At 38.6% G+C, this 24974-nt stretch overlaps 1 protein-coding gene across 1 annotated transcript; it reads left to right on the top strand.

Moving 5' to 3' along the window:
- On the top strand, positions 1-24719 carry LOC131653212 (pentatricopeptide repeat-containing protein At1g62670, mitochondrial-like). Its single transcript, XM_058923299.1, has 2 exons — positions 1-22037; positions 23969-24719. The coding sequence occupies exon 1, from the start codon at positions 20358-20360 to the stop codon at positions 22035-22037; it is 1680 nt and encodes a 559-aa protein (XP_058779282.1). The 5' UTR covers positions 1-20357; the 3' UTR covers positions 23969-24719.
- The last annotated feature ends 255 nt before the right edge of the window (positions 24720-24974 follow it).

Genomic DNA, 24974 nt, shown 5'->3' with positions numbered 1-24974 from the left:
GAATGTGGCAAAGAAGGCGCGTGTTGCACCCCAAAATTTGCCCTCTTTATTGGTGCTATAAGTTATCAAAGACGTTTATTTCGTCATTCAAAAATTGAAGAAAAATAATAAAGAGTTTTCATGGGTTTATGAAGATAAGGTGTGAAAAATGGTTTAAACGGTGTAAATACGAGAAAATTCATAAGTCTTATCTGGAAGATGATATGAGCCGAGTTCCCGCGGGTCCCCGACTGTTTCGACGATATCTACAACTTTCGTGTTTGGTTCGAAAGCCAATTCTTCGAGGAAGGTGGTCAGATTTATAAATTTCTGGAGATTTCACAGTGAAAAATGGTGCTGAACCGCAGGTTTTCGGACAGTAAAAAATTCATATCTCCTAATCCGCCAGTCGGATTCGCTTGAAAATTTAACTGGGGATCCGTGCCATCATTACCAAGATTTCATATGTTCGGACCATCGGCCGATTATGCACCAAAAATGCCCAGCATGTTAAGGAACGTCGCAATCTTTCAGTAAAAAGTGTGTTTTCGGGTATGTCGCGCCGAGTTCGAAAATTCATAACTCCTTCTATTTTTATCGTATGAAGTCCATTCCGGCGGCATTCACTCGGAAATTTCGTTATCTTCGATTCTTCGTCACACGTGCTAAGTCAGATTTCGAGCCGAAGTTTGAGCTTTATCACGTTCTCTGAACGGTACTCGCAAAATTCTGCACAGTCGCACCAGATGAACCGATTTTTCTCGTCATTCAAACGCGCATAATTTCCTCACCCTTTGTCGGATTGAGACGATTCTCGCGGCTACGGGTCACAAATTTGATCATCTTCACAGTGACGTTCGTTTTGTTTCCAAATTTCGCACCGATTCACGTTTCCTCGAAAACGAGCAAAAAAGAGATACGTCGAGGACATTTTTGACATTTCATCATTCACACTATATAAGTCATTTTCCCTCCTTTTCTTTCATAACTTCAAATTCACCCAAAATCTCATAAACTTTTTCTCTCAATTCTCTCTCAAATTCTTTGAATCAAAACCACAAATACTCATAAAATTCAAACAATTCATCAATCAAAAAATGGATCAAACTTAAGAACAAAGTAAGAATTAGAAGCAATTTTCATTGTCCCCTCCGATCAACACCGCTACGATTCCGTTTCCGCTCAGATCCTCGCCGGTATTCCACCACCAAGCCACTGGCCAGCCGTGACTGCCACCGGTGAGCCTCCGCCATCGCCGCGCCGTTCACGGTTTCCGACCGTCGTTCGCTTCCATTTTTGATCGTGCTCGGAGTGATCTCTTCCTCTCCACTTCATGATTTGTGCGGCCTTGACGTAACTGTCTTCGCAATCGATCTTCGTTCCTCTTCATTTTCGGTAATCGCCTTTAACTCTTAATTGCTTCATGTTACTGCTTGTTGTTGTTTGAGCCAATTTAATGATGATGTTCTTGAATGAGAGCGGATGAGGATATATTGTTTAAAGAGTTGACAAATTGTTGTAGTATAATTATGTTTGTTGATGGAAATTAATTGGTGAAAGTTGTGGTTTGTTGATGGAAGTTATTGATAATAATTGTATAGTTGGATCGATTTGCTGCTGTTATATTCATGAGATAGTGGTTGTAGAAATTATGCACACTACATGTTTGATAAGATGATCCAATTAATATGTTGGTATTTTGGTGTGGTTGCGATGAGGTTTAAGTGAATATTGCCGAGAAATTGATTGGTCATAGGGTACAATTTGCTTAGTCGAATGTAGTTCATGAAGTATTGATAAAGTGGATGATTGGGTGCTGTGTTTCAAAGACTATGCATGATTTTTAATTGATGACATGAGCTACAAAATGCTGGAAACTTCCTTAAGAATGTTGCTTGTTCAGGAGAGATGTTGAGTTCTAACTATTAAAAGTGGGGAATCACATGTGTGTTTAATTTTTGAATGTTTGAGTATGAATTTGAGTTTGATTGATGATAGAACAAGCGGCTGGAAGTTCAAATGGGGATGATACTTGAATATGCTTAATGCTATTTGAAAATACTTCACAAAATAAGAGAATTAGTATTGGTTATGTTTGTTGCTTTACCACTTAGAAACCATACTTTTATGCTTAAATTTCACTTGCAAATATATGTCTTTGTGTGCCAATTAATTTGAGTTGTTGCATTGAATTTAGACATTGTTTTTTTGAAACTTTTTGGGACTGTTTTAGTGTGATATAGTGCAGTCAATTTCCATGTTCATATTACATTACACATCACTTCCTCTAATGCATAAAATTTAGTTTTAAAAAAAAGAGATTTTGTCATAAACTTTGTGGTATTGTTTGTTGTGTGTTTAAGTAATAATTGGTAATGATGTCTTGTTGCTAACTTGAATAAATGATGATGCTGAAAGTTTGTCAAGAATGTGTGGTGATGATAGTATTGGTGGTGTGCTGCATTTTTGTTTGTCCTTACTGTTTGAATATGATTGTCACCATGGATGAAAGCCTAATGAATAAATGTAGCAGTTGCTGAATTGGAGCTTATTAGTAGTAAGACTTGATTGTTTGGAAGTGAAATATAGATTTTAATTGTGTTGGATGTTGGTGGTTAAGATCATGATTCACCATTGTGTTCATTACTTGATTGTTTGGAAGTGAAATATAGATTTTAATTGTGTCAAATGAGTGCTGAAAATTACTTGTCAATTGTTGCTCTTGAAGGAAAAAATGGTCATAACTTGTGTTGGTAGAAAAATGCTTGAAGAAACTTTTATTACTTGTTGGTGATGCATGCTTGTGGTTGTGAGATATTGTGTGATGCTTGAGTTGTGACACGGTTGCTGATACTTGCTATTTCAAAATGTGAAGACAAATGGTTATGCATATCTTGTTTGTTGTTGTGAGTTTAACATGAAAATCCAAGGAAATATGGCTAAGTCTTGTTTTTGCTATTTGATTCAAAATGTTGGAAACTACTTGTTTGTTTGAACTCAATTAGTAAATGGACTTTTGTTGCATGTTTGTTGTTAGCAAGTGAATTTATGTGCTGAATATTGTGTGTGCTCGTCAAGAAAATCTCCAAATTTCACAAATAGACGTAACGCGTCGGGTTTAATTGAAAATACCAAATCTTTTGAATCGCTTAGAGTTTTTTAGCACATGAATAATGTTTCTTGAGTGGAATAATGTTTTTGGAGCTGTTTGCACAGTTTATTTTCGATTTTGACCGACTTTTTTTACCGTTTTCGCTACTGCCCCTGTTCCGAAAGTCGTGCTTCCGAGCCGATTTTGTAAATTCTGATTGCATATTTGACTTCTTTAGCACGTTTTAACTTTGTAATAAAATTTTGGATTAGTTCTGACGAGTTTAGTTTTCACTATTTTTACCCGGTTTTGCCGTTTCGGTGTACTGTTGTGCATGTAAATACTTGCTTTTGCTTCCGTAGTTTTGGTGTACATATTTGATTGGCTTTTGAATACTATCCCATGTTTCTTCTTGTTTGCTTTTGTTATGTTTTCACTTTCTATTCTGTCATCCATTTCCGGTTTAGCTTATAATTCAATAACGCAATTCCGATTGCGGTGTTTTGTTATCTCTAACGTGTGTGCTAGTATGCAAGGCAACATGGAGGCTCTGGTCGATACCCGCTCTCGTGTTCCGCTTTATTTACGGGACACGACATTTATCCTCTCTCTGATTCGCGTTTCTACACGCATCCTTTATCATTATGCTTGCTTGTCCGGATTTCTGTTTCCCTTGCAGGTGTATGGTATTTGTTGTGCCCGATGCACACGTTGGCGCGTGATTTACTTTCATCGCGTCGACTCTTGATTGCTTATGCGGAGTTTAATCGGAGTGCTGACATGTTTGCCGTTGCTTTTGCTAGCTTGCTTGCGGGATATCTAGTTTTCTTGCTCTCGTCGCTATAGTTTACGGATCATCATCCGTTTGGTATTGATTCCGTTTCATTTTATTTCTCTCGCATTTTATCGCTTTCTCGCATCATCCTTTAACATGAGAAGTAGGACTTAGACATGCATCTGGCCAAGCCCTCGAAAGAGGCTCTGTTTTTGTTTGTGTGTTTACATTTGTGCTTTGCGGCAGGGAGTCACGGTGTAATAAGTCCTATATGGCACTCCGTTAAGTCCTCATGGAAGGCATGCGGAAAGGGTTAGCAATCAACCCCCGCCTAGTCTCATCGAGTCTGTTCATTATGCGCACGCTACGCGTTGCTCGCTTCTGAACCTGCACAAGATCTTGTTATCGAGTATGTCAGGAAAAGGGTTCATGTAGCCGGACCCCCGCCTTTCTTATAGCTCGCGTCGCTCGACGTTGATGCTCGGTGTACGCACGCACCGTTTTCCTTTACGATCCGTGACGGCTTGGTTGCTGAGAGGGGTCCGCCCTCTTGTCTATGGCCCGATCATTTTCGCGAGGTCTAATGCTTGGTTGACTTGGGTTGAGCTGCTCCCCTTGGCTATGGCGGGACCGCTTTTCTACCACTCGGTCAGTACCGTTGGTTTGTTTGCTTCACGAGTGGATGCTCGTTTGTGTGCTATACTTGTTTGCTTTCGTTTTCCCCCCGTAGGTTGATAGTTTAGCTTAGATTTGCACCCTTTGTATGATAACATTAGGTAGCAAGCTTTCCCCCTTAACTTAGGTCTTCCTCATGCATTCTTTAAAACACAAACCACTCTTTGATTTTCTTTTCTTAAGAACTTGTTATTTCCGCTCCATTCCCAAGCATAAGTCTCCAAAGGTCGAGCAGCGGAGTGTGAATGTAACTCGTTCACCTAAAAAACACAAAACAAACAAAAATTAGTTAGCCGAGCTACGGTAGCTCTGATTCTGCAAAACAGATACGTAGGCAGCGGGGTAGGGCCCGTGCGAGCATAACTCTTTCTTTTCCCTACATTCTGCATTCATTTTAGTCCAGATTAGCGCATTTTGCTTACACACCCATAGGTTTAGACACAGGCGTGGATACCATCGAGTACGATGGGCGCGTCGGGTGCTAACACCTTCCCCTCGCGTAACCGACTCCCTTACCCTTTTTCTCTGGTCGTGAGACCGTTGTTTTGTTTTGTGGTTTGCTGGCATTCCCTTCCTTTTCAGGATAAATATGTTAGTGGCGACTCTGTCAATTTTCGCGGGTAGCGACAGCTGGCGACTCTGCTGGGGACGTCTTGACCTGTTGCTGGTCCGGACCTAGCGAGTCGATCCTAGCGCTTGTGTGTTTATCTTTGGGTGTTTTTACTGCTTTGCATATTTATCTGTTTGCATTGCATTCTATGTGCGCTTTTACTTTTCTGCGTCATATTCTGGACTGTCTGGATTTCTATCTGTGGGTGGGTGTTTCAAGAGGTAAAAGGCCCAATACCCAGGCTATGAGTGATACCATAGGAACTAGGAATAGAGTGGCCGTGACGGACAGAAGGCGTATGCCTGATTGATCTGATCACGTATCCACGGGCAGAGCTTGGTGGAATGAGGCAATATCGTATGATAGCGCCTACATTCGATCCTCTGTTGGCTTTTTGACCTACCCTGGCCTAGATTTACCCGTGAGTGGGGCGGGAATCAATCATTGCTTAACAGGTACATTGATGGTGACTTTGGTTCTTGATCGAGGGTTACCGCTGTTCTTGTTCGAGGGTTACCATGGTTCTTGTTCGAGGGCTACTGTGGTTCTTGTTCGAGTGGTTTTGTTCCTGTTATGATGACTATGGTTCTGTTTCTATTGATTATGGCTCGTGATCTATGGGGAGTTCCGAATTAGTGCCGAACCTTTGAACCTGTGCCGTGTGATTTCTCGGCATCCCAGATATATCCAGTATTGTGGTTCCCACCACTTTGCATCATTGCATATTTACTTTCCAAAAAATGATGTACAAAAAATAACTAGCATACATGTTCCTTCCATTTCCAAGGAATCATATCTTTAAGTCTCATGTCGAGCTTTTCCATCTCTTGCTTGCCAAAAATCAAAACATGAGGATTCCTTGGAAATTGAATGAACATGGCATTGCATTCATATCATGCATCTCATACATTCCATGCATAACAGGTGTTCAAGATCAAGGGTCTCTTATTCAGACTTGGTACTCTCACCAGACTCAGAGACTTGATTGGTTCTTATTGTATGTTCAAAGATCGGTCATGGAACTTTGTGGGACGATCAAGAGGAAAGTTCAGTTGTGGTTCTTTTCGAAGACTTATCTTATGCTCATTTGCTTCCATGCTTGCTTTATTTGCAACTGGTTAAGCTCCGTATTGTGTGGATGTCTACATATTCTTTGCTTGATGACGATGGCACTAGGTGTGAATTCTATCTTGGGGCACCTAGTCGTGATGTCGAGATCTACAAGTCTTTGAAATTGCTTGGGGCTCCCGCACGAGGGATAAGCAAGACCTTGTCTATCTTGAGCATTGTATCATTTGCATTGCTCGAATCCCTAAAGCACTTACAAATTCCGTGTGACTTCGCAAGAATCTTCCGCCAGACAGTAATCAACAGTGGCTCACATAGACACCTCTTATTCTCAAGGTTCTGCTTCACATCCTGAGTTACCTCTTCCCGGAGTTTATTGTTCAGTAGCCTTTGATTGTCAACAGAGACGGAAAGAGTAAGAAGTAAGTTGATTTAATCCCCATGCCTGGTGTTCAGTTGCTTTCCTGCTTGATGGAATTTCAGTCGGTTAAGATTTGTTGCTTTGGATCTTCCTCACCACAAACTGCTCTCCTGATTTCGATGATAAGACTCATTGTTTTCCATTCTGGGGCACCTAATCATAATGTCAAGTCTTACAAGGTGTTGAGGTACAAAGATTCCAGGACTTGATCGATACAGAGATGTTTGGTTCATTCATAATGGTTCCTACCGGTTAATCCCATTTCATCTGCTGCAAGTAGAAGGTTTGTTCTTCCTCGAGGAAGTAACTCATGAGAATCACTTGCAATTGGTACTACTAGAGGCTTCCTTCTCAACAAATGTTGTGTGTTCCAAGTAATGACTTTGATAGCCAAGCACCAGAGGTTATTGTTGTTCGCTGATAGTAATACAAGTTTTCTCCATTAATGATGGTGATTTTTGTTCCAGCAGCTATATTTAGGGCTCCCGACCGAGGGATAAGCAAGACTCCGTGTTCTTGAGTTCGCATCACTGGCAGCTCAAATCCCTAAAGCATTCACGAACTCCAGTCGCTATATTTGGGGCTCCCGATCGAGGGATAAGCAAGACGCCTTGTATCTTGAGTTTGTGCACCACTGGCACGACTCAAATCCCTAAAGCTGAGCACTTACAACTATGGTATAGCTTTGCTGAAATCTTCTTCCAGGAAGTAAATCTAAAGTGTTCTACAGGAACATATGCTAACGCTTGGTGTGTTTTCCACTATGAGGGCATTTAGTTATATGATTGGAGATTGTAAGTCATTCAAAGACAAGGTTCAAGACCTGATTGACTCAAAGGCTATCACATTCGCACCTGAAGGCTAGAATTGAAGTTCTCCTTTGACTCAGCGGATCTTCTGAAGCAATAAGTCCATACGGAGAGGATCTCCTCAATGTTGGCAATTCCTAAATTCATCATGCATGTTCATGTTTAATCTTTCTTGCTTTGGCAATACTGTTTGTATGTAAAACTTGTTTGTTTTCGAACTATAATCATAATGCATTGGATATGTTTGTCTTGAAAAAATCCATTCGCTTTTTGCTCTTATATGTTTTTCTATGCTTTTTGTGATACTCAACTCTTGTTAATAAAGCATGATAACTCTGAAGGGAGAATGATGAACATAATACTAAAAACCTCAAATGGTATGCTTTTGAGTAGAACCCTGTTGATGATGTACAGGCATTGTTTCAAATTCCCAAACACTGGAGATATAAGGGAGTGAAACCTTCGTTAACCCCTCTGAGCCTTCGAAGTAGGAGTTTCTTTTCTATTAAAAAAACCCTTATTTTTAACCCAGGGGCCGGGTAGTGTTCAGTTAACCTGGTTGAGCATTCAAAATTCATCAGGAGTGTGCACTTAAGGATACAACAATGGTTATCCCTCGCATCAGGAGGACGAAACGTCAAAACCACAACGGTTATCCCTCACCTCAGGAGGTTGAGACATCAAAATTATTCCTCACCTCCGGAGGTTGAGACCAACATCAGAGTCGCGGTGGTTATCCCTCATATCGTAAGGTTAAACGATGAGGATACCACAATGGTAATTCTTCATCTACCAAGAATTCAGGCAGTCACAATCACTTCAAACAAATCAGAGGTAGTGCGGGATCACACGACTTGTCAAAAAAAAAGGAAAGAAAAAAAAGGGAAAGAAAGAAAGAAAGAAAAAAAGGAAAAAAGAGAAAGAAAAAAAAGAGAAAGAAAAAAAGGAAAAAAGAGGAAATGATAATGAAATTGTTAATCAAGAACAAAGTCGTGTGATCGGACACCAAAAACGAAAGGTAAAGTGATTGTCGTGTCCAAATACCTCTTTGACTCCTTAAATATCTCAAGTTCTTCTTGAAAGATGAATGCTCGTGTCAAGTTAACTGAACTTAGGACTGGAGAACATCATGAAGGGGGTGGGAACCAAATAACTTTGAGCCTAAAAATCCTTTTTTCAAAAAAAACCGTGAACTTGGCCACGTTACAACCCTTAAAAGTCCTAATTGAAGCAGGGTTAATTCGAAAGCAAACTATACACGAGAATACGGTAAGCTGACTCCTAGGAGATCCGCTAAGCGCTTGAGTTGGTATCACACCATCTTTCTTTCAAAAAAACTCGATGTTACGACATCCTTTCAAAAAAGTTTCTTTAAACTTCGAGACAAACATACTCTTTGCATTAGAATTATATTTCTCATAATAAACATTCTTTGCATATGAACAAGTGCTTAACATCAAGAAAGTTTCCATCATGAACTTCAGATGAAACGTTTATCCTCCCGAAGGACAAGTTGTCTTCCGAACTCCGTTGAGTAGAGGCAGCAATATTTCAAAGTCTGATCACCCTCATGGGCATAGAAGCATTTGAATACTCTATCAAGTAAGTTTTCAATCAATCTGAGGCAATCAGGTCAAGATTAGAAGAATCTCTCAAAGTGCTAAGCAATCAGGGGCACTCACCCAAGCACATTTGAAGCTAGCTACAACACTGATCAATCAGGGCACGGTTTCAAAGTTCACGATACTGGGGCAAGTCAGTTTGATGTGAACAAATCTCAAAAGGTCCTTACAAGACAAATTTCTTCAAAGTCCTTACAGGCTGGGGCAAGACACTATGCATTGGCATTTTATCCTCATCAGGAGGTGTTCAGTTTAAAGTTCAGGTGTGAGCTAAACAACTTATGAACTTGAGAACCATCAGGGTCGTCATCCTCAATGGTCTGAAGCTGAAAGTCCAATCTTCAGTGGCATCTTTGCATTTCAGTGTGATTTTCAAATCTCTTCCAGAGGTTACAAGCGTTGGTTATTGGTATACCTCAACCAGAGTCCTGTTATGTGGACATCGAAGTCCTTTGCTTTCCGACCCTCGAGTCGTGAGTTTCCAACCCTCGTGTTGTGATTCCTTTGCTTTCCGACCCTCGAGTCGTGAGTTTCCAACCCTCGTGTTGTAATTCCCTTGCTTTCCGACCCTCGTATCGTGAGTGTGATTCCTTTGCTTTCCGACCCTCGAGTCGTGAGTTTGATGAGTTTCCAACCCTCGTGTTGTGAGTCCTTTGCTTTCCGACCCTCGAGTCGTGAGTTTCCAACCCTCGTGTTGTGAGTCCTTTGCTTTCCGACCCTCGAGTCGTGAGTTTATCTCCTTTCCGACCCTCGCGTCGTGAGTTTATCTCCTTTCCGACCCTCGTGTCGTGAGTTTACCTCCTTTCCGACCCTCGCGTCGTGAGTTTATCTCCTTTCCGACCCTCGCGTCGTGAGTTTATCTCCTTTCCGACCCTCGCGTCGTGAGTTTACCTCCTTTCCGACCCTCGCGTCGTGAGTTTACCTCCTTTCCGACCCTCGCGTCGTGAGTTTACCTCCTTTCCGACCCTCGCGTCGTGAGTTTACCTCCTTTCCGACCCTCGAGTCGTGAGTTTATCTCCTTTCCGACCCTCGCGTCGTGAGTTTATCTCCTTTCCGACCCTCGCGTCGTGAGTTTATCTCCTTTCCGACCCTCGCGTCGTGAGTTTACCTCCTTTCCGACCCTCGTGTCGTGAGTTTATCTCATTTCCGACCCTCGAGTCGTGAGTATATCTTTTTGCCGACCCTCGTGTCGTGAGTCTATCTCCTTTCTGACCTTCGTGTCATGGATTTCCAACAGTTGCAGATAGTTGTCATATACACTCCAATGTGTCTGTAGGCCCATTACTTTATTAGCATCTTTACAATCAACACGAATATGCAGAACTATGAAAGCCAATGTCTGTTTGGTCCCTTTGAAGTCAACACTTGCTTGACCCATTAATCCCACTTGTTGGTGGTGTTCCCTTGAAGGGCTAATTCTTGTTTGATGCTCCGGCCGATACTTGTTTGGTGTTCTAATCATTGCTTGCCTATCAGCTCATTGAATCCAGTGCCTGTATGGAAAGTTTCAAAGCCAAGATGGCTGACAATCTATTTGCTCTTGCATTTACCCATTGTGGGTGAGCATTACCGTTCTCTGCCATGTGAGGAGACCCTGTGAAAGATGTCATGCTATATCCTGGGGCATTTTCATTTGTTTGTCTCGCAGGTACGTCCTTGCAAGCGCTTTGCATCAACATGTTGGCGGACCTAGCCATGAGAGATTCTCACTCCCCAGACGAGTGTTTCCTAACGAGAGATTCTCATTCCCCAGTGGATTACATTCAGATGAGACTTTCTTTGTTCCAAGATTCTCATTTCCTCAGTAAAGCACATCTTGATGCATTCTCCATGCTACAGAAGTCTTGTTCCCGGTGGAATGTCTTCTCCCCAGTTGAATCATGATAGAATGGTATCTGATTCCCCAGCAGGCTCTTAATGAGGTCTCTTGCCCGAATTCCTCGTTCTCCCCAGTAGAGGTTTTCTCCCCCCAACAGATTGACTTGTTTTCCCCGAGAGAGTCATCTTATTCCCTAGTGGAGTTGTCTTAACAAAAGGTTCTTACGCTAAGTTCCTTATCCCCAGCGGATCTCTCATATCCTTAGCAGATCATTGTGCAGAGGTATTCATCTTCCCCACTGAGTTTTCTTCCCTCAGTAAAGATTCACATGCATCCACAGCAGGATCTGTTCTCATCTAGAACTTCCCCAGCGGAATGCGTCCTACACCAGCAGGTTGTTCACTCCTCCCCAGAGTTATCTCCACGACTTACTCTTATCTCCTCATCCCCAGAATGTCGAGAATTTGCTTCTCCAGAGAAGTTTCCAGGGTGTTCCCTAAGCAGTTAATTGGGATGTTCTACTCCCCAAGCAGGATTTGATTTCCCAATCAGAGCTCGCGTCCAGATTTGGTCGTCTCCAGCAGATTTCTGATCCATCTTTGCCAGCTCACGGTTTGTGACTTCGGGCACGTATCTTGTCCTCCCCGCAGAGTTCTATGCTCTCTCCAGGACTTCTTCAGCAATTCAGTGCTCCTCCGCTGTTTCCCTAAGCAGCGTCTGAATCATGCATCATTTGCATAGCATTCTCAAAAGCGTGTAGCGTCTTCCTTCTCCGGAACGTTATTCTATAAAAAGTCATACATGCATCATGCATAAAGCATATCATATTTGTTTCTTTCTGCAGGAAAGTTATCCACATTCAAATGTCTCCCAGAGAGCAACTCGCCTAATCATTACAGGCGCTCATCCTGATGTTTAAATCAGAAGAAGTTTGTCTCCCTCTCCCTGAAATTGTCAGATCAGATGACGACTTACTTATTCTCGATGCCCAGATCAATTGAAGTTTTTTCTCCCTGCCTACGGGGTGGTACATTCCTTCTTATTACAAGATGGAATCTTCTATTGATCAAGAGCGCAAATTTTCGAGTTCATTCTGGTATTCAATCTCCTTCCACCTTAACGGTTCGAAACTTTCGTTTCTCACTCGTCAGGTTCAAGAAGTTTGAATAGGGGCAGCTGTTGCACCCCAAAATTTGCCCTCTTTATTGGTGCTATAAGTTATCAAAGACGTTTATTTCGTCATTCAAAAATTGAAGAAAAATAATAAAGAGTTTTCATGGGTTTATGAAGATAAGGTGTGAAAAATGGTTTAAACGGTGTAAATACGAGAAAATTCATAAGTCTTATCTGGAAGATGATATGAGCCGAGTTCCCGCGGGTCCCCGACTGTTTCGACGATATCTACAACTTTCGTGTTTGGTTCGAAAGCCAATTCTTCGAGGAAGGTGGTCAGATTTATAAATTTCTGGAGATTTCACAGTGAAAAATGGTGCTGAACCGCAGGTTTTCGGACAGTAAAAAATTCATATCTCCTAATCCGCCAGTCGGATTCGCTTGAAAATTTAACTGGGGATCCGTGCCATCATTACCAAGATTTCATATGTTCGGACCATCGGCCGATTATGCACCAAAAATGCCCAGCATGTTAAGGAACGTCGCAATCTTTCAGTAAAAAGTGTGTTTTCGGGTATGTCGCGCCGAGTTCGAAAATTCATAACTCCTTCTATTTTTATCGTATGAAGTCCATTCCGGCGGCATTCACTCGGAAATTTCGTTATCTTCGATTCTTCGTCACACGTGCTAAGTCAGATTTCGAGCCGAAGTTTGAGCTTTATCACGTTCTCTGAACGGTACTCGCAAAATTCTGCACAGTCGCACCAGATGAACCGATTTTTCTCGTCATTCAAACGCGCATAATTTCCTCACCCTTTGTCGGATTGAGACGATTCTCGCGGCTACGGGTCACAAATTTGATCATCTTCACAGTGACGTTCGTTTTGTTTCCAAATTTCGCACCGATTCACGTTTCCTCGAAAACGAGCAAAAAAGAGATACGTCGAGGACATTTTTGACATTTCATCATTCACACTATATAAGTCATTTTCCCTCCTTTTCTTTCATAACTTCAAATTCACCCAAAATCTCATAAACTTTTTCTCTCAATTCTCTCTCAAATTCTTTGAATCAAAACCACAAATACTCATAAAATTCAAACAATTCATCAATCAAAAAATGGATCAAACTTAAGAACAAAGTAAGAATTAGAAGCAATTTTCATTGTCCCCTCCGATCAACACCGCTACGATTCCGTTTCCGCTCAGATCCTCGCCGGTATTCCACCACCAAGCCACTGGCCAGCCGTGACTGCCACCGGTGAGCCTCCGCCATCGCCGCGCCGTTCACGGTTTCCGACCGCCGTTCGCTTCCATTTTTGATCGTGCTCGGAGTGATCTCTTCCTCTCCACTTCATGATTTGTGCGGCCTTGACGTAACTGTCTTCGCAATCGATCTTCGTTCCTCTTCATTTTCGGTAATCGCCTTTAACTCTTAATTGCTTCATGTTACTGCTTGTTGTTGTTTGAGCCAATTTAATGATGATGTTCTTGAATGAGAGCGGATGAGGATATATTGTTTAAAGAGTTGACAAATTGTTGTAGTATAATTATGTTTGTTGATGGAAATTAATTGGTGAAAGTTGTGGTTTGTTGATGGAAGTTATTGATAATAATTGTATAGTTGGATCGATTTGCTGCTGTTATATTCATGAGATAGTGGTTGTAGAAATTATGCACACTACATGTTTGATAAGATGATCCAATTAATATGTTGGTATTTTGGTGTGGTTGCGATGAGGTTTAAGTGAATATTGCCGAGAAATTGATTGGTCATAGGGTACAATTTGCTTAGTCGAATGTAGTTCATGAAGTATTGATAAAGTGGATGATTGGGTGCTGTGTTTCAAAGACTATGCATGATTTTTAATTGATGACATGAGCTACAAAATGCTGGAAACTTCCTTAAGAATGTTGCTTGTTCAGGAGAGATGTTGAGTTCTAACTATTAAAAGTGGGGAATCACATGTGTGTTTAATTTTTGAATGTTTGAGTATGAATTTGAGTTTGATTGATGATAGAACAAGCGGCTGGAAGTTCAAATGGGGATGATACTTGAATATGCTTAATGCTATTTGAAAATACTTCACAAAATAAGAGAATTAGTATTGGTTATGTTTGTTGCTTTACCACTTAGAAACCATACTTTTATGCTTAAATTTCACTTGCAAATATATGTCTTTGTGTGCCAATTAATTTGAGTTGTTGCATTAAATTTAGACATTGTTTTTTTGAAACTTTTTGGGACTGTTTTAGTGTGATATAGTGCAGTCAATTTCCATGTTCATATTACATTACACATCACTTCCTCTAATGCATAAAATTTAGTTTTAAAAAAAAGAGATTTTGTCATAAACTTTGTGGTATTGTTTGTTGTGTGTTTAAGTAATAATTGGTAATGATGTCTTGTTGCTAACTTGAATAAATGATGATGCTGAAAGTTTGTCAAGAATGTGTGGTGATGATAGTATTGGTGGTGTGCTGCATTTTTGTTTGTCCTTACTGTTTGAATATGATTGTCACCATGGATGAAAGCCTAATGAATAAATGTAGCAGTTGCTGAATTGGAGCTTATTAGTAGTAAGACTTGATTGTTTGGAAGTGAAATATAGATTTTAATTGTGTTGGATGTTGGTGGTTAAGATCATGATTCACCATTGTGTTCATTACTTGATTGTTTGGAAGTGAAATATAGATTTTAATTGTGTCAAATGAGTGCTGAAAATTACTTGTCAATTGTTGCTCTTGAAGGAAAAAATGGTCATAACTTGTGTTGGTAGAAAAATGCTTGAAGAAACTTTTATTACTTGTTGGTGATGCATGCTTGTGGTTGTGAGATATTGTGTGATGCTTGAGTTGTGACACGGTTGCTGATACTTGCTATTTCAAAATGTGAAGACAAATGGTTATGCATATCTTGTTTGTTGTTGTGAGTTTAACATGAAAATCCAAGGAAATATGGCTAAGTCTTGTTTTTGCTATTTGATTCAAAATGTTGGAAACTACTTGTTTGTTTGAACTCAATTAGTAAATGGACTTTTGTTGCATGTTTGTTGTTAGCAAGTGAATTTATGTGCTGAATATTGTGTGTGCTCGTCAAGAAAATCTCCAAATTTCACAAATAGACGTAACGCGTCGGGTTTAATTGAAAATACCAAATCTTTTGAATCGCTTAGAGTTTTTTAGCACATGAATAATGTTTCTTGAGTGGAATAATGTTTTTGGAGCTGTTTGCACAGTTTATTTTCGATTTTGACCGACTTTTTTTACCGTTTTCGCTACTGCCCCTGTTCCGAAAGTCGTGCTTCCGAGCCGATTTTGTAAATTCTGATTGCATATTTGACTTCTTTAGCACGTTTTAACTTTGTAATAAAATTTTGGATTAGTTCTGACGAGTTTAGTTTTCACTATTTTTACCCGGTTTTGCCGTTTCGGTGTACTGTTGTGCATGTAAATACTTGCTTTTGCTTCCGTAGTTTTGGTGTACATATTTGATTGGCTTTTGAATACTATCCCATGTTTCTTCTTGTTTGCTTTTGTTATGTTTTCACTTTCTATTCTGTCATCCATTTCCGGTTTAGCTTATAATTCAATAACGCAATTCCGATTGCGGTGTTTTGTTATCTCTAACGTGTGTGCTAGTATGCAAGGCAACATGGAGGCTCTGGTCGATACCCGCTCTCGTGTTCCGCTTTATTTACGGGACACGACATTTATCCTCTCTCTGATTCGCGTTTCTACACGCATCCTTTATCATTATGCTTGCTTGTCCGGATTTCTGTTTCCCTTGCAGGTGTATGGTATTTGTTGTGCCCGATGCACACGTTGGCGCGTGATTTACTTTCATCGCGTCGACTCTTGATTGCTTATGCGGAGTTTAATCGGAGTGCTGACATGTTTGCCGTTGCTTTTGCTAGCTTGCTTGCGGGATATCTAGTTTTCTTGCTCTCGTCGCTATAGTTTACGGATCATCATCCGTTTGGTATTGATTCCGTTTCATTTTATTTCTCTCGCATTTTATCGCTTTCTCGCATCATCCTTTAACATGAGAAGTAGGACTTAGACATGCATCTGGCCAAGCCCTCGAAAGAGGCTCTGTTTTTGTTTGTGTGTTTACATTTGTGCTTTGCGGCAGGGAGTCACGGTGTAATAAGTCCTATATGGCACTCCGTTAAGTCCTCATGGAAGGCATGCGGAAAGGGTTAGCAATCAACCCCCGCCTAGTCTCATCGAGTCTGTTCATTATGCGCACGCTACGCGTTGCTCGCTTCTGAACCTGCACAAGATCTTGTTATCGAGTATGTCAGGAAAAGGGTTCATGTAGCCGGACCCCCGCCTTTCTTATAGCTCGCGTCGCTCGACGTTGATGCTCGGTGTACGCACGCACCGTTTTCCTTTACGATCCGTGACGGCTTGGTTGCTGAGAGGGGTCCGCCCTCTTGTCTATGGCCCGATCATTTTCGCGAGGTCTAATGCTTGGTTGACTTGGGTTGAGCTGCTCCCCTTGGCTATGGCGGGACCGCTTTTCTACCACTCGGTCAGTACCGTTGGTTTGTTTGCTTCACGAGTGGATGCTCGTTTGTGTGCTATACTTGTTTGCTTTCGTTTTCCCCCCGTAGGTTGATAGTTTAGCTTAGATTTGCACCCTTTGTATGATAACATTAGGTAGCAAGCTTTCCCCCTTAACTTAGGTCTTCCTCATGCATTCTTTAAAACACAAACCACTCTTTGATTTTCTTTTCTTAAGAACTTGTTATTTCCGCTCCATTCCCAAGCATAAGTCTCCAAAGGTCGAGCAGCGGAGTGTGAATGTAACTCGTTCACCTAAAAAACACAAAACAAACAGAAATTAGTTAGCCGAGCTACGGTAGCTCTGATTCTGCAAAACAGATACGTAGGCAGCGGGGTAGGGCCCGTGCGAGCATAACTCTTTCTTTTCCCTACATTCTGCATTCATTTTAGTCCAGATTAGCGCATTTTGCTTACACACCCATAGGTTTAGACACAGGCGTGGATACCATCGAGTACGATGGGCGCGTCGGGTGCTAACACCTTCCCCTCGCGTAACCGACTCCCTTACCCTTTTTCTCTGGTCGTGAGACCGTTGTTTTGTTTTGTGGTTTGCTGGCATTCCCTTCCTTTTCAGGATAAATATGTTAGTGGCGACTCTGTCAATTTTCGCGGGTAGCGACAGCGCGATAATGCTATTAGAGATTTGAGAAGATCGGGACTAAAATCATGTGTGTAAGGATGAGAAAATTGTTCGTAATCATAAGGTTAAGGTATTATAAATTTAAGTTTGGGTTGAATGTGAGTTAAGTAAAAGTTAGGTTGTAACATAATGCGGTTTGATTCGCTTTTGTTCGGTTTACAAAATACAAACCGCAAACCAAACCGAACCGTGCGGTTTTGTTAAAAGATGACCCAAACTAATCCGAACTAAATGCGGTTTTTTATGGTTTCGATTTGGTTTCGTATGGTTTGCGGTTTTCTATTGGGTTGGTTTGGTTTTGATCACCCCTACTGAAAATTATGTTTAGAACTTGAATAGTTGTAGTAAACATAATTCTATTTTCGACACAATTAGGCAGCAACCTATACATATTTGTGGTGTTTTTTATGCTTATTATTAAATAATTCTTACTATAGCATAAATATGCGATGAATGGTTCAGAATGACAACACTTTCACACTTTTTTAAATAATTGGCAATGGCAATGGCAGCCTATCCTATTACTCCCTCCGTCCCATAAAGAGTGATCCATTTGGAATAAATTGGTGTCCCAAAATGAATGATCCATTTCAATTTCCAATATACTTTTTTCAATTTTACCCTCTAATTAATAAAAGTTTCATCATTTCCAATACATAATAAGAGTATTAAAGTAAAAATATTATTCTCTCTTTAACTTTTAACTACTTTTCTTAATTTGCGTGAAATAGTGGACTGACTCACTCATTGTGGGATGGAGGGAGTAATGAATATGATTAATGATTGCACAATTAGACTAATCATAGGCCAGTAACAACTGTGATTTGCTTTGGGTTTTGGAGAGGTATGCAATGTCATCATGACATTCAAGTAGAGTATTTTCTAGAAATCAAAAAATGTATTATATGTAGATTTACAAAATACTAGAGTGCATTGAGTTCTTTAAGTTGCATGTGATTTTATAGTACTCTCCTCGTTCCACAATAAGTGATTCATTTGAAATAAAATGATATCTCAAAATGAATATTCAATTTCAATTTTCAATACAATTTTTTCAACTTTACCCTCTAATAAATAAAAATTTCATCATTCTCAATACATAATAAGGGTAGTAAAAATATTTCTCTCTCTTACTTTTATTCACTTTTCTTAATCTGCGTGAAAGTGTGCGTTGAGTCACTCATTGTGGGACATAGAGAGTATTACCTAGGTAGGCTAGTCTGCTATATCTTTTTTTCTTCTGTTTTTGTTCAACGATTAATAAGGTTCTAAAGCTAGTATAAATTATAAAAATCAATCCAAAATTGTGATTAGCTGATATAACATTGAATAGCAAGTGTTAATTAGTCTAAACATATTATTGTCAATACCATTGAATATGACATTCAAGACTTTGTCGTTGTCAAGAGCTTCTTTATTTTCAGCTTTGGACCAATCAACTTCAAACTTTAAGATTGTAGAACCATCTTGAGAAGTGATCACACGATGTTTCCAACCTTTAACCACAAACTTCCAGGCATTGCAACCTATGGATTTTAAGAAAGCAACCACCAGGACTTTCCAATAGTCATGATTTGTGTCATCCAAAACAGATGGCCTGATTGGGAAAATAGCAAGTGTACTATTTTGTCTATGGTGTAATAAAGAGGAAATTCCCTGAATGTCGATCTTAAGGACTGCGTATAAATATTGAGTCCGAATTATTGTTTAGTTAAACAAAAACTAAGGTTTGGGTTTGTTTGGTTAAATTGTAATAATAGTGACACATAAAACTATAATTCAATATTGCAACAACTTATTTTACATAATCAATTATCGGGTCGTATGAATGTTTACTCCTATTTCAATAGTGAGAAAACCTTTAATCATTCCTCCTAAGCCTTAAAATCGAAGAAACTTATCGATAAAATTAAGAATTATTAAATCAAGAAAAATCTGGTTCCTATAGATATCCCTAGTCCTAGGTGGTATCTACTACATGATGCTCTCAACAAAGCATTACCAACGGTGATCCAACCTAATTAATAATCATATATCAATCTCAATTTGTCCGAAAGAGAAAGCGTTAAGAATATCAAGAGAACAAAATGATAATGAAAAATACATTGTTATTGCAAATATAAAATCAAATTTGTTTACATAGTCAAATCAGGAACTCCCTAGCATTGGGGATTTTAGCTACTCATAACATTCAAAGAAAATAAAAGATAAAAATTATACATTACGAGGATCGGGATAAACTTGGATCGTCAATTGCTTCTGCTCATGAAAATCTTCCGCTCTCCAAAAACCTTGTTTTCTCCAATCTTGAATCATGTAATTCTTCTCTTTCCAAAAATTCCTCAATTCATCGTAAAAGTTCTCTTAAATAATGAAAAATCCACTGACACTGGATGGAAATGCCCAAAACACCCTCGCAGCTCGACACTTAGACCAAAAACAAGAGAATAGGAGAATCAACGTTTTGAGCTGACATGGCTTGTGTCAGGTGACACGGGTGGCCGTGTTGCTCTTCTGAGTTTTCCATTTTTTTACTCCAAGCCCTAGACCCTGTAACACGGCCTATGTCAACAGACACGGGTGACCGTGTTGCTCTACGGGTATCTTAGCTTTATGCAAACTTGAATCATCCATCATCCTGCAATGGTCCGTGTCAGACACGGCCGTAGCAGGCCTCCTTAGCTTGAGTTAACTTCCTCCAAAATTTTAGATTTTTTCAGTTTTTCCGCACCAAGTCCTTTGAGTCCCTGACTTGACTTGAAAACAATTAGATAAACACTGCCAAAGCATAAAATGCGAAAATTATCAATAAAGCTTATGAAACACACAAACGAGAGAAAACGGACGGTTGGTACAAATTGTTTATAAAAAAAAAAAGAAAAAAAAGAATATAATCATTTTTTTATATTCCTTTTAATTACAGTGAAAACACGTAATCATGTAATACAATTTTGTTTTGTTAATATTTTTTAATTTCAATTTTATCAATTAAATTAAATTATTTTAAATTATAAAATATTGTGGAACCATACCTTAATGTTCTAAGCAATGGTTATTTTTAAAACAATACGTAAGAACACAAAACTAAAGTGAATCGCGAAGTGAAGGATTCGTTTTTAAAAAGCATCTCATGATTTCAGTCTGATATCCTTTTCATTTTTGCAATGTCGTTTTCTAATTTCAGGTGTCTTCTTTTCTCTCTTTTCATTCCCAATTTTCATCACTCAAACCCTAAATTCATTCCTAATTTTCCATTTACAAACTCAACAAGAAGGTTGTACTCTCGATCACATGATGACGGAGAAGACAAAGACACTCTCGTTTCCTCATTCAATCGTTTGCTCCATCAAAATCCTACTCCGCCCATCATCCAATTTAATAAAATTTTAGGTTCCCTTGTCAAGGCTAGCCATTACTCCACTGCCGCTTCGCTTCATCGACAAATGGAACTAATGGGACTCCCATCAAACTTAGTCACTTTGAGCATCTTGATCAATTGCTTTTGTCAATTGGGTCATTACTCTCTTTCTTTTTCTGTATTTGCCACCATTCTTAAGAAGGGTTTTCACCCAAATGCCATTACTTTGACTACAATCATCAAGGGTCTCTGTCTCAAAGGTCAAGTCCATCAAGCGTTGCACTTTCATGATAAGGTGGTAGCGCTTGGATTTCAATTGAACCACGTTAGTTATGGGACATTAATCAATGGGTTATGTAAAGTTGGAGAAACACGAGCAGCCCTGCAATTACTTAGACAAGTTGACGGGAAATTGGTTCAACTTAACGTGGTAATGTATAGTACAATTATTGATAGTCTGTGCAAAGATAAACTTGTTAACGATGCTTTTGATTTATATTTTGAAATGATTGCTAGAAGACTTTCTCCTAATGTTGTCACTTACACTGCTTTAATTAATGGCTTTTGCATTGTCGGTAAATTGAAAGAGGCAATTGCTTTCTTTAATAACATGATATTGGAAAACATCAAGTCGGATGTATATACATTTAATGTATTGGTTGATGCATTTTGTAAGGAAGGAAAAGTGAAAGAAGCCAAAAATGTGTTTGCTATGATGATGAAAAAAGACATAAAACCTAACATTGTTACTTATAACTCTTTAATGGATGGATATTGCCTAGTGAAAGAAGTGAATAAGGCCATGGATATATTCAACACTATGACCCAGAGAGGAGTAAGTGTAGATGTTCGGAGCTATAATATCATAATTAATGGATTGTGTAAGATTCGAATGGTGGATGAAGCCATGAATCTATTTGAACAGATGCATTGTAGAAACATTATTCCTAATGTGGTAACTTACAATTCCCTTGTTGATGGTTTGAACAAATCAGGGAAAATCTCATATGCTTTAACGTTTGTCGATGAGATGCATGATAGAGGTCAACCTCCTGATATAATTACTTACAATTCATTATTGGATGCTTTATGCAAAAATCATCATGTTGAAGAGGCAATTGCATTGTTAAGAAAATTTAAAGACCAGGGTATTCAACCAAATTTGTATACATATAGTCTTCTTATTAAGGGACTGTGCCAAAGTGGAAGGCTTAAGAATGCACAAGAGGTTTTTCAAAATCTTTTAATTAAAGGCTATAATCTAGATGTCTATACTTATACCGTTATGATCCAAGGGTTGTGTGACAAGGGTTTGTTTGATGAGGCGTTGGCGTTGCTGTCAAAAATGAAAGACGGTGTCTGCGTTCCTAATGCTGTAACTTATGATATAATCATCCGTTCGCTGTTTGATAAAGGTGAAAATGAAAAGGCAGAGAAACTTCTTCGTGAAATGATTGCAAGAGGTCTACTGGAACATGGGAACTAGGTAACATATTTTTCTATTTATACAATATTTTTTAGAATTTTTGTTTCAGCATTATTTCATCAATTCATATATTTAGTTGCTTCACCTAATGCAAAAAAGAACTTTGTTATTGTCATTTACACCTCTAGCCAATACTTTCAAATACTGAGATGCTTTATATGATAAGAGATGCTTTATATAATAACATGTTCATTTCAGTACTAACTGAGACCAAGAGGATTCATTATTTAGTCTTGTGGTAACTCATAAACCAATGGCAACCCTAAAATATGGAAAGTACATTCTATAATGAAAAATTAAGTAGTTAGGTGTACAGAATGATATAATAAATATGTGGTTGTGTTAGAGAGAAAAGGCATGGAAAAGTGTGTTATGTAGTTGAGTAGTATTAGATTTGAGAGAAAGCTAATAGTCATTTCTCAGTGTTTGTATATTGAATTATCTGATTTTTTCTTAATCAATTACAAAGAGGGTGGCCAGTTATAAAAAGTTGAGCATAACCTACACACACTTAAGAGTTATCATGCACTAACTGATGAGTTGGCAGTAACAAACTGCTGACATGGCATAACTGATTTTACACATTGTAGCTTGTCATGCAAGCTACTATTACAATCAATGTTATCAAATATCTGCAATTGCGGGCTATGGAGGATATACGTGACGTGAGGGTCTTGGGCTCTCCACAATGGTAAATATTAGTCGATATTGCAATTTTTTATGCCATAATTTGCTATAACGACACCACAAAGCGTCTGCTATGGCGGGATTTTGGCTCCCCGCCATGGACAACACTGATTACAATCCGCATCTTCTTTTGCAAACTGTTCTATCAGCTGGCACAGAGGCGAACTAACTGCTACAAATATGTTTCAACTAACTTATGATACATATATTCTCATATAGATATGGTTATCTTGCCTAAGGTGAATTTGCCTGGTTTGCGGATGTTCTTATATGATAAGGGATACATACATATTGTAGTTGTAGTTCTTCAATGAAATTAATATTTCAATATGTTGTCATAAATTGTATCCTAGATTCTGTCCCCAAGATTAAAGGTACGATAGTAGTGTTTTTCTACTTCATAAGAAATATAAATCAAAGAGATGCGATAAAAAGTGTTTCTAGTTTGTTGTTGATTTCTTGATCTAGCAAAACATGTGCTTGTTCTTTTCTTGTTTTAAGCATTTCTTAAATATTGAAGGACTTTTGCACTTGTTTTAAGCATTTCTTCATCAAATGTTGTGTCACTCTTAACTTGATATAATGGAAATGTGGTCTTGACATGATTTACTACTCTTTATATAATGGAAATGCTGTATTATTCTTTTCAACTTTTTAAGTCTCTTTATTATACAACTTTTAAAGTGACTGGAGGTGGAATTCACACATTATAAGCCGAGAAATAGATAATTGCAGATTTGAATCCAGTCCACACTCTTGAAATTGAAATTGCAAGTCTGAATCCACACTATCAGATCAGATGTCGTGTATTATTTTACCTTCGAACTTTCAGAAATTCCAATTTTATATTTAATAGCAAGTATTACACAACAGCAGAACTTTTAATATGCACAAATTTGCATGCACTCACATGTGATTAAGATATAATTAAAGTTAATAACCAATATCTTGTGTTCTGAGTTTAATGGGAAGTCCTAAATTTAAAGTAGTGCGGCCAAGACATATTATTGCTATATGATTTTGTATTACAATTTTTCATACTTCTAATCTAGTTGTCGCTTCTTCAAAATATTTGTTTTCTTTTATATAAGCTTTTCAAAGTATGCTATGGGAATTTTCGTTTTACTAAATTGATGAAGAAAAAAGAATGAAGAGATGTTCAAGTTGTGTGTGCTAAATCTCGAAAAACTTGTTAGTTGTGGTATATTTTATTTGCTAATTTTACTGGTGTCTAATGTTTGCAGATATTGGCATTAAATCAAGCAACCTTAATAATGAAACATAGGGATCAAACAGCAACAGATATTTAGTGTCAAAGAAGAGAGTTTCAGCAACATATTTTGTGGCATTGATGATCAATCTAAGCTATGGCCATGGTCGGAGCAAAAACACTTCAAGTTAACAAATACTTGGCTAGTTGAGCATAAGTCAAGGGCTAATAAACTATCAGATGTACAAAACAAGTAATTTTATTTCTGTTTTACTCTGAGATTTCGGAGAGAAGTATTGATTATTGAGCTTGGGCACTAGAAAGGTCTTGCGCTTGTTTGGTCGCTAAAAATTATGTTTAGAACTCAAAACTTGATTAGTTGTAGTAAGCATTATTCTATTTTCGACACAATTAGGCAGCAGCCTATACATATATGTGGTGTTTTTTATGCTCATTATTAAATACTAATTCATACTATAGCATAAATTTGCGATGAATGGTTCAGAATGACAACACTTTCACACTTTTTTAAACAATTGGCAATGGCAATGGCAATGGCAGCGGCAGCATATCCTATTAATGAATATGATTAATGATTGCACATTTAGACTAATCATAGGCCAGCAACAACTGTGATATGCTTTGGGTTTTGGAGAGGTATGCAATGTCATCATGACATTCAATTGGAGTACTTCTTAGAAATCACTAAATGTATTATATGTAGATTTACAAAATATCGGAGTGCATTGAGTTCTCTAAGTTGCATGTTATTTTATAGTATTCACTAGGTAGGCTAGTCTGCAATATCTTTTTTTTCTTCTGTTTTTGTTCAACAATTAATAAGGTTCTAAAGCTAGTATAAATGATTAAAAAAATCAATCTAAAATTGTGATTAGGTGATATAACATTGAATAACAAGTGTTGATTAGTCTAAACATTTTCTTATCAATACCATTGATTAGTCTAAACATTTTCTTGTCAATACCATTAAATATGGCATTTTCATTTTCAAGAGCTTCTTCATTTTGAGCTTTGGACCA

The sequence above is a fragment of the Vicia villosa genome, linkage group LG2 (genome assembly GCF_029867415.1).
Source record: "Vicia villosa cultivar HV-30 ecotype Madison, WI linkage group LG2, Vvil1.0, whole genome shotgun sequence".
In the NCBI taxonomy this organism is placed as follows: Eukaryota; Viridiplantae; Streptophyta; class Magnoliopsida; order Fabales; family Fabaceae; genus Vicia; species Vicia villosa.
Note: the sequence above shows the minus strand (reverse complement) of the source record. Positions and strands in the feature narration are given on the sequence as shown.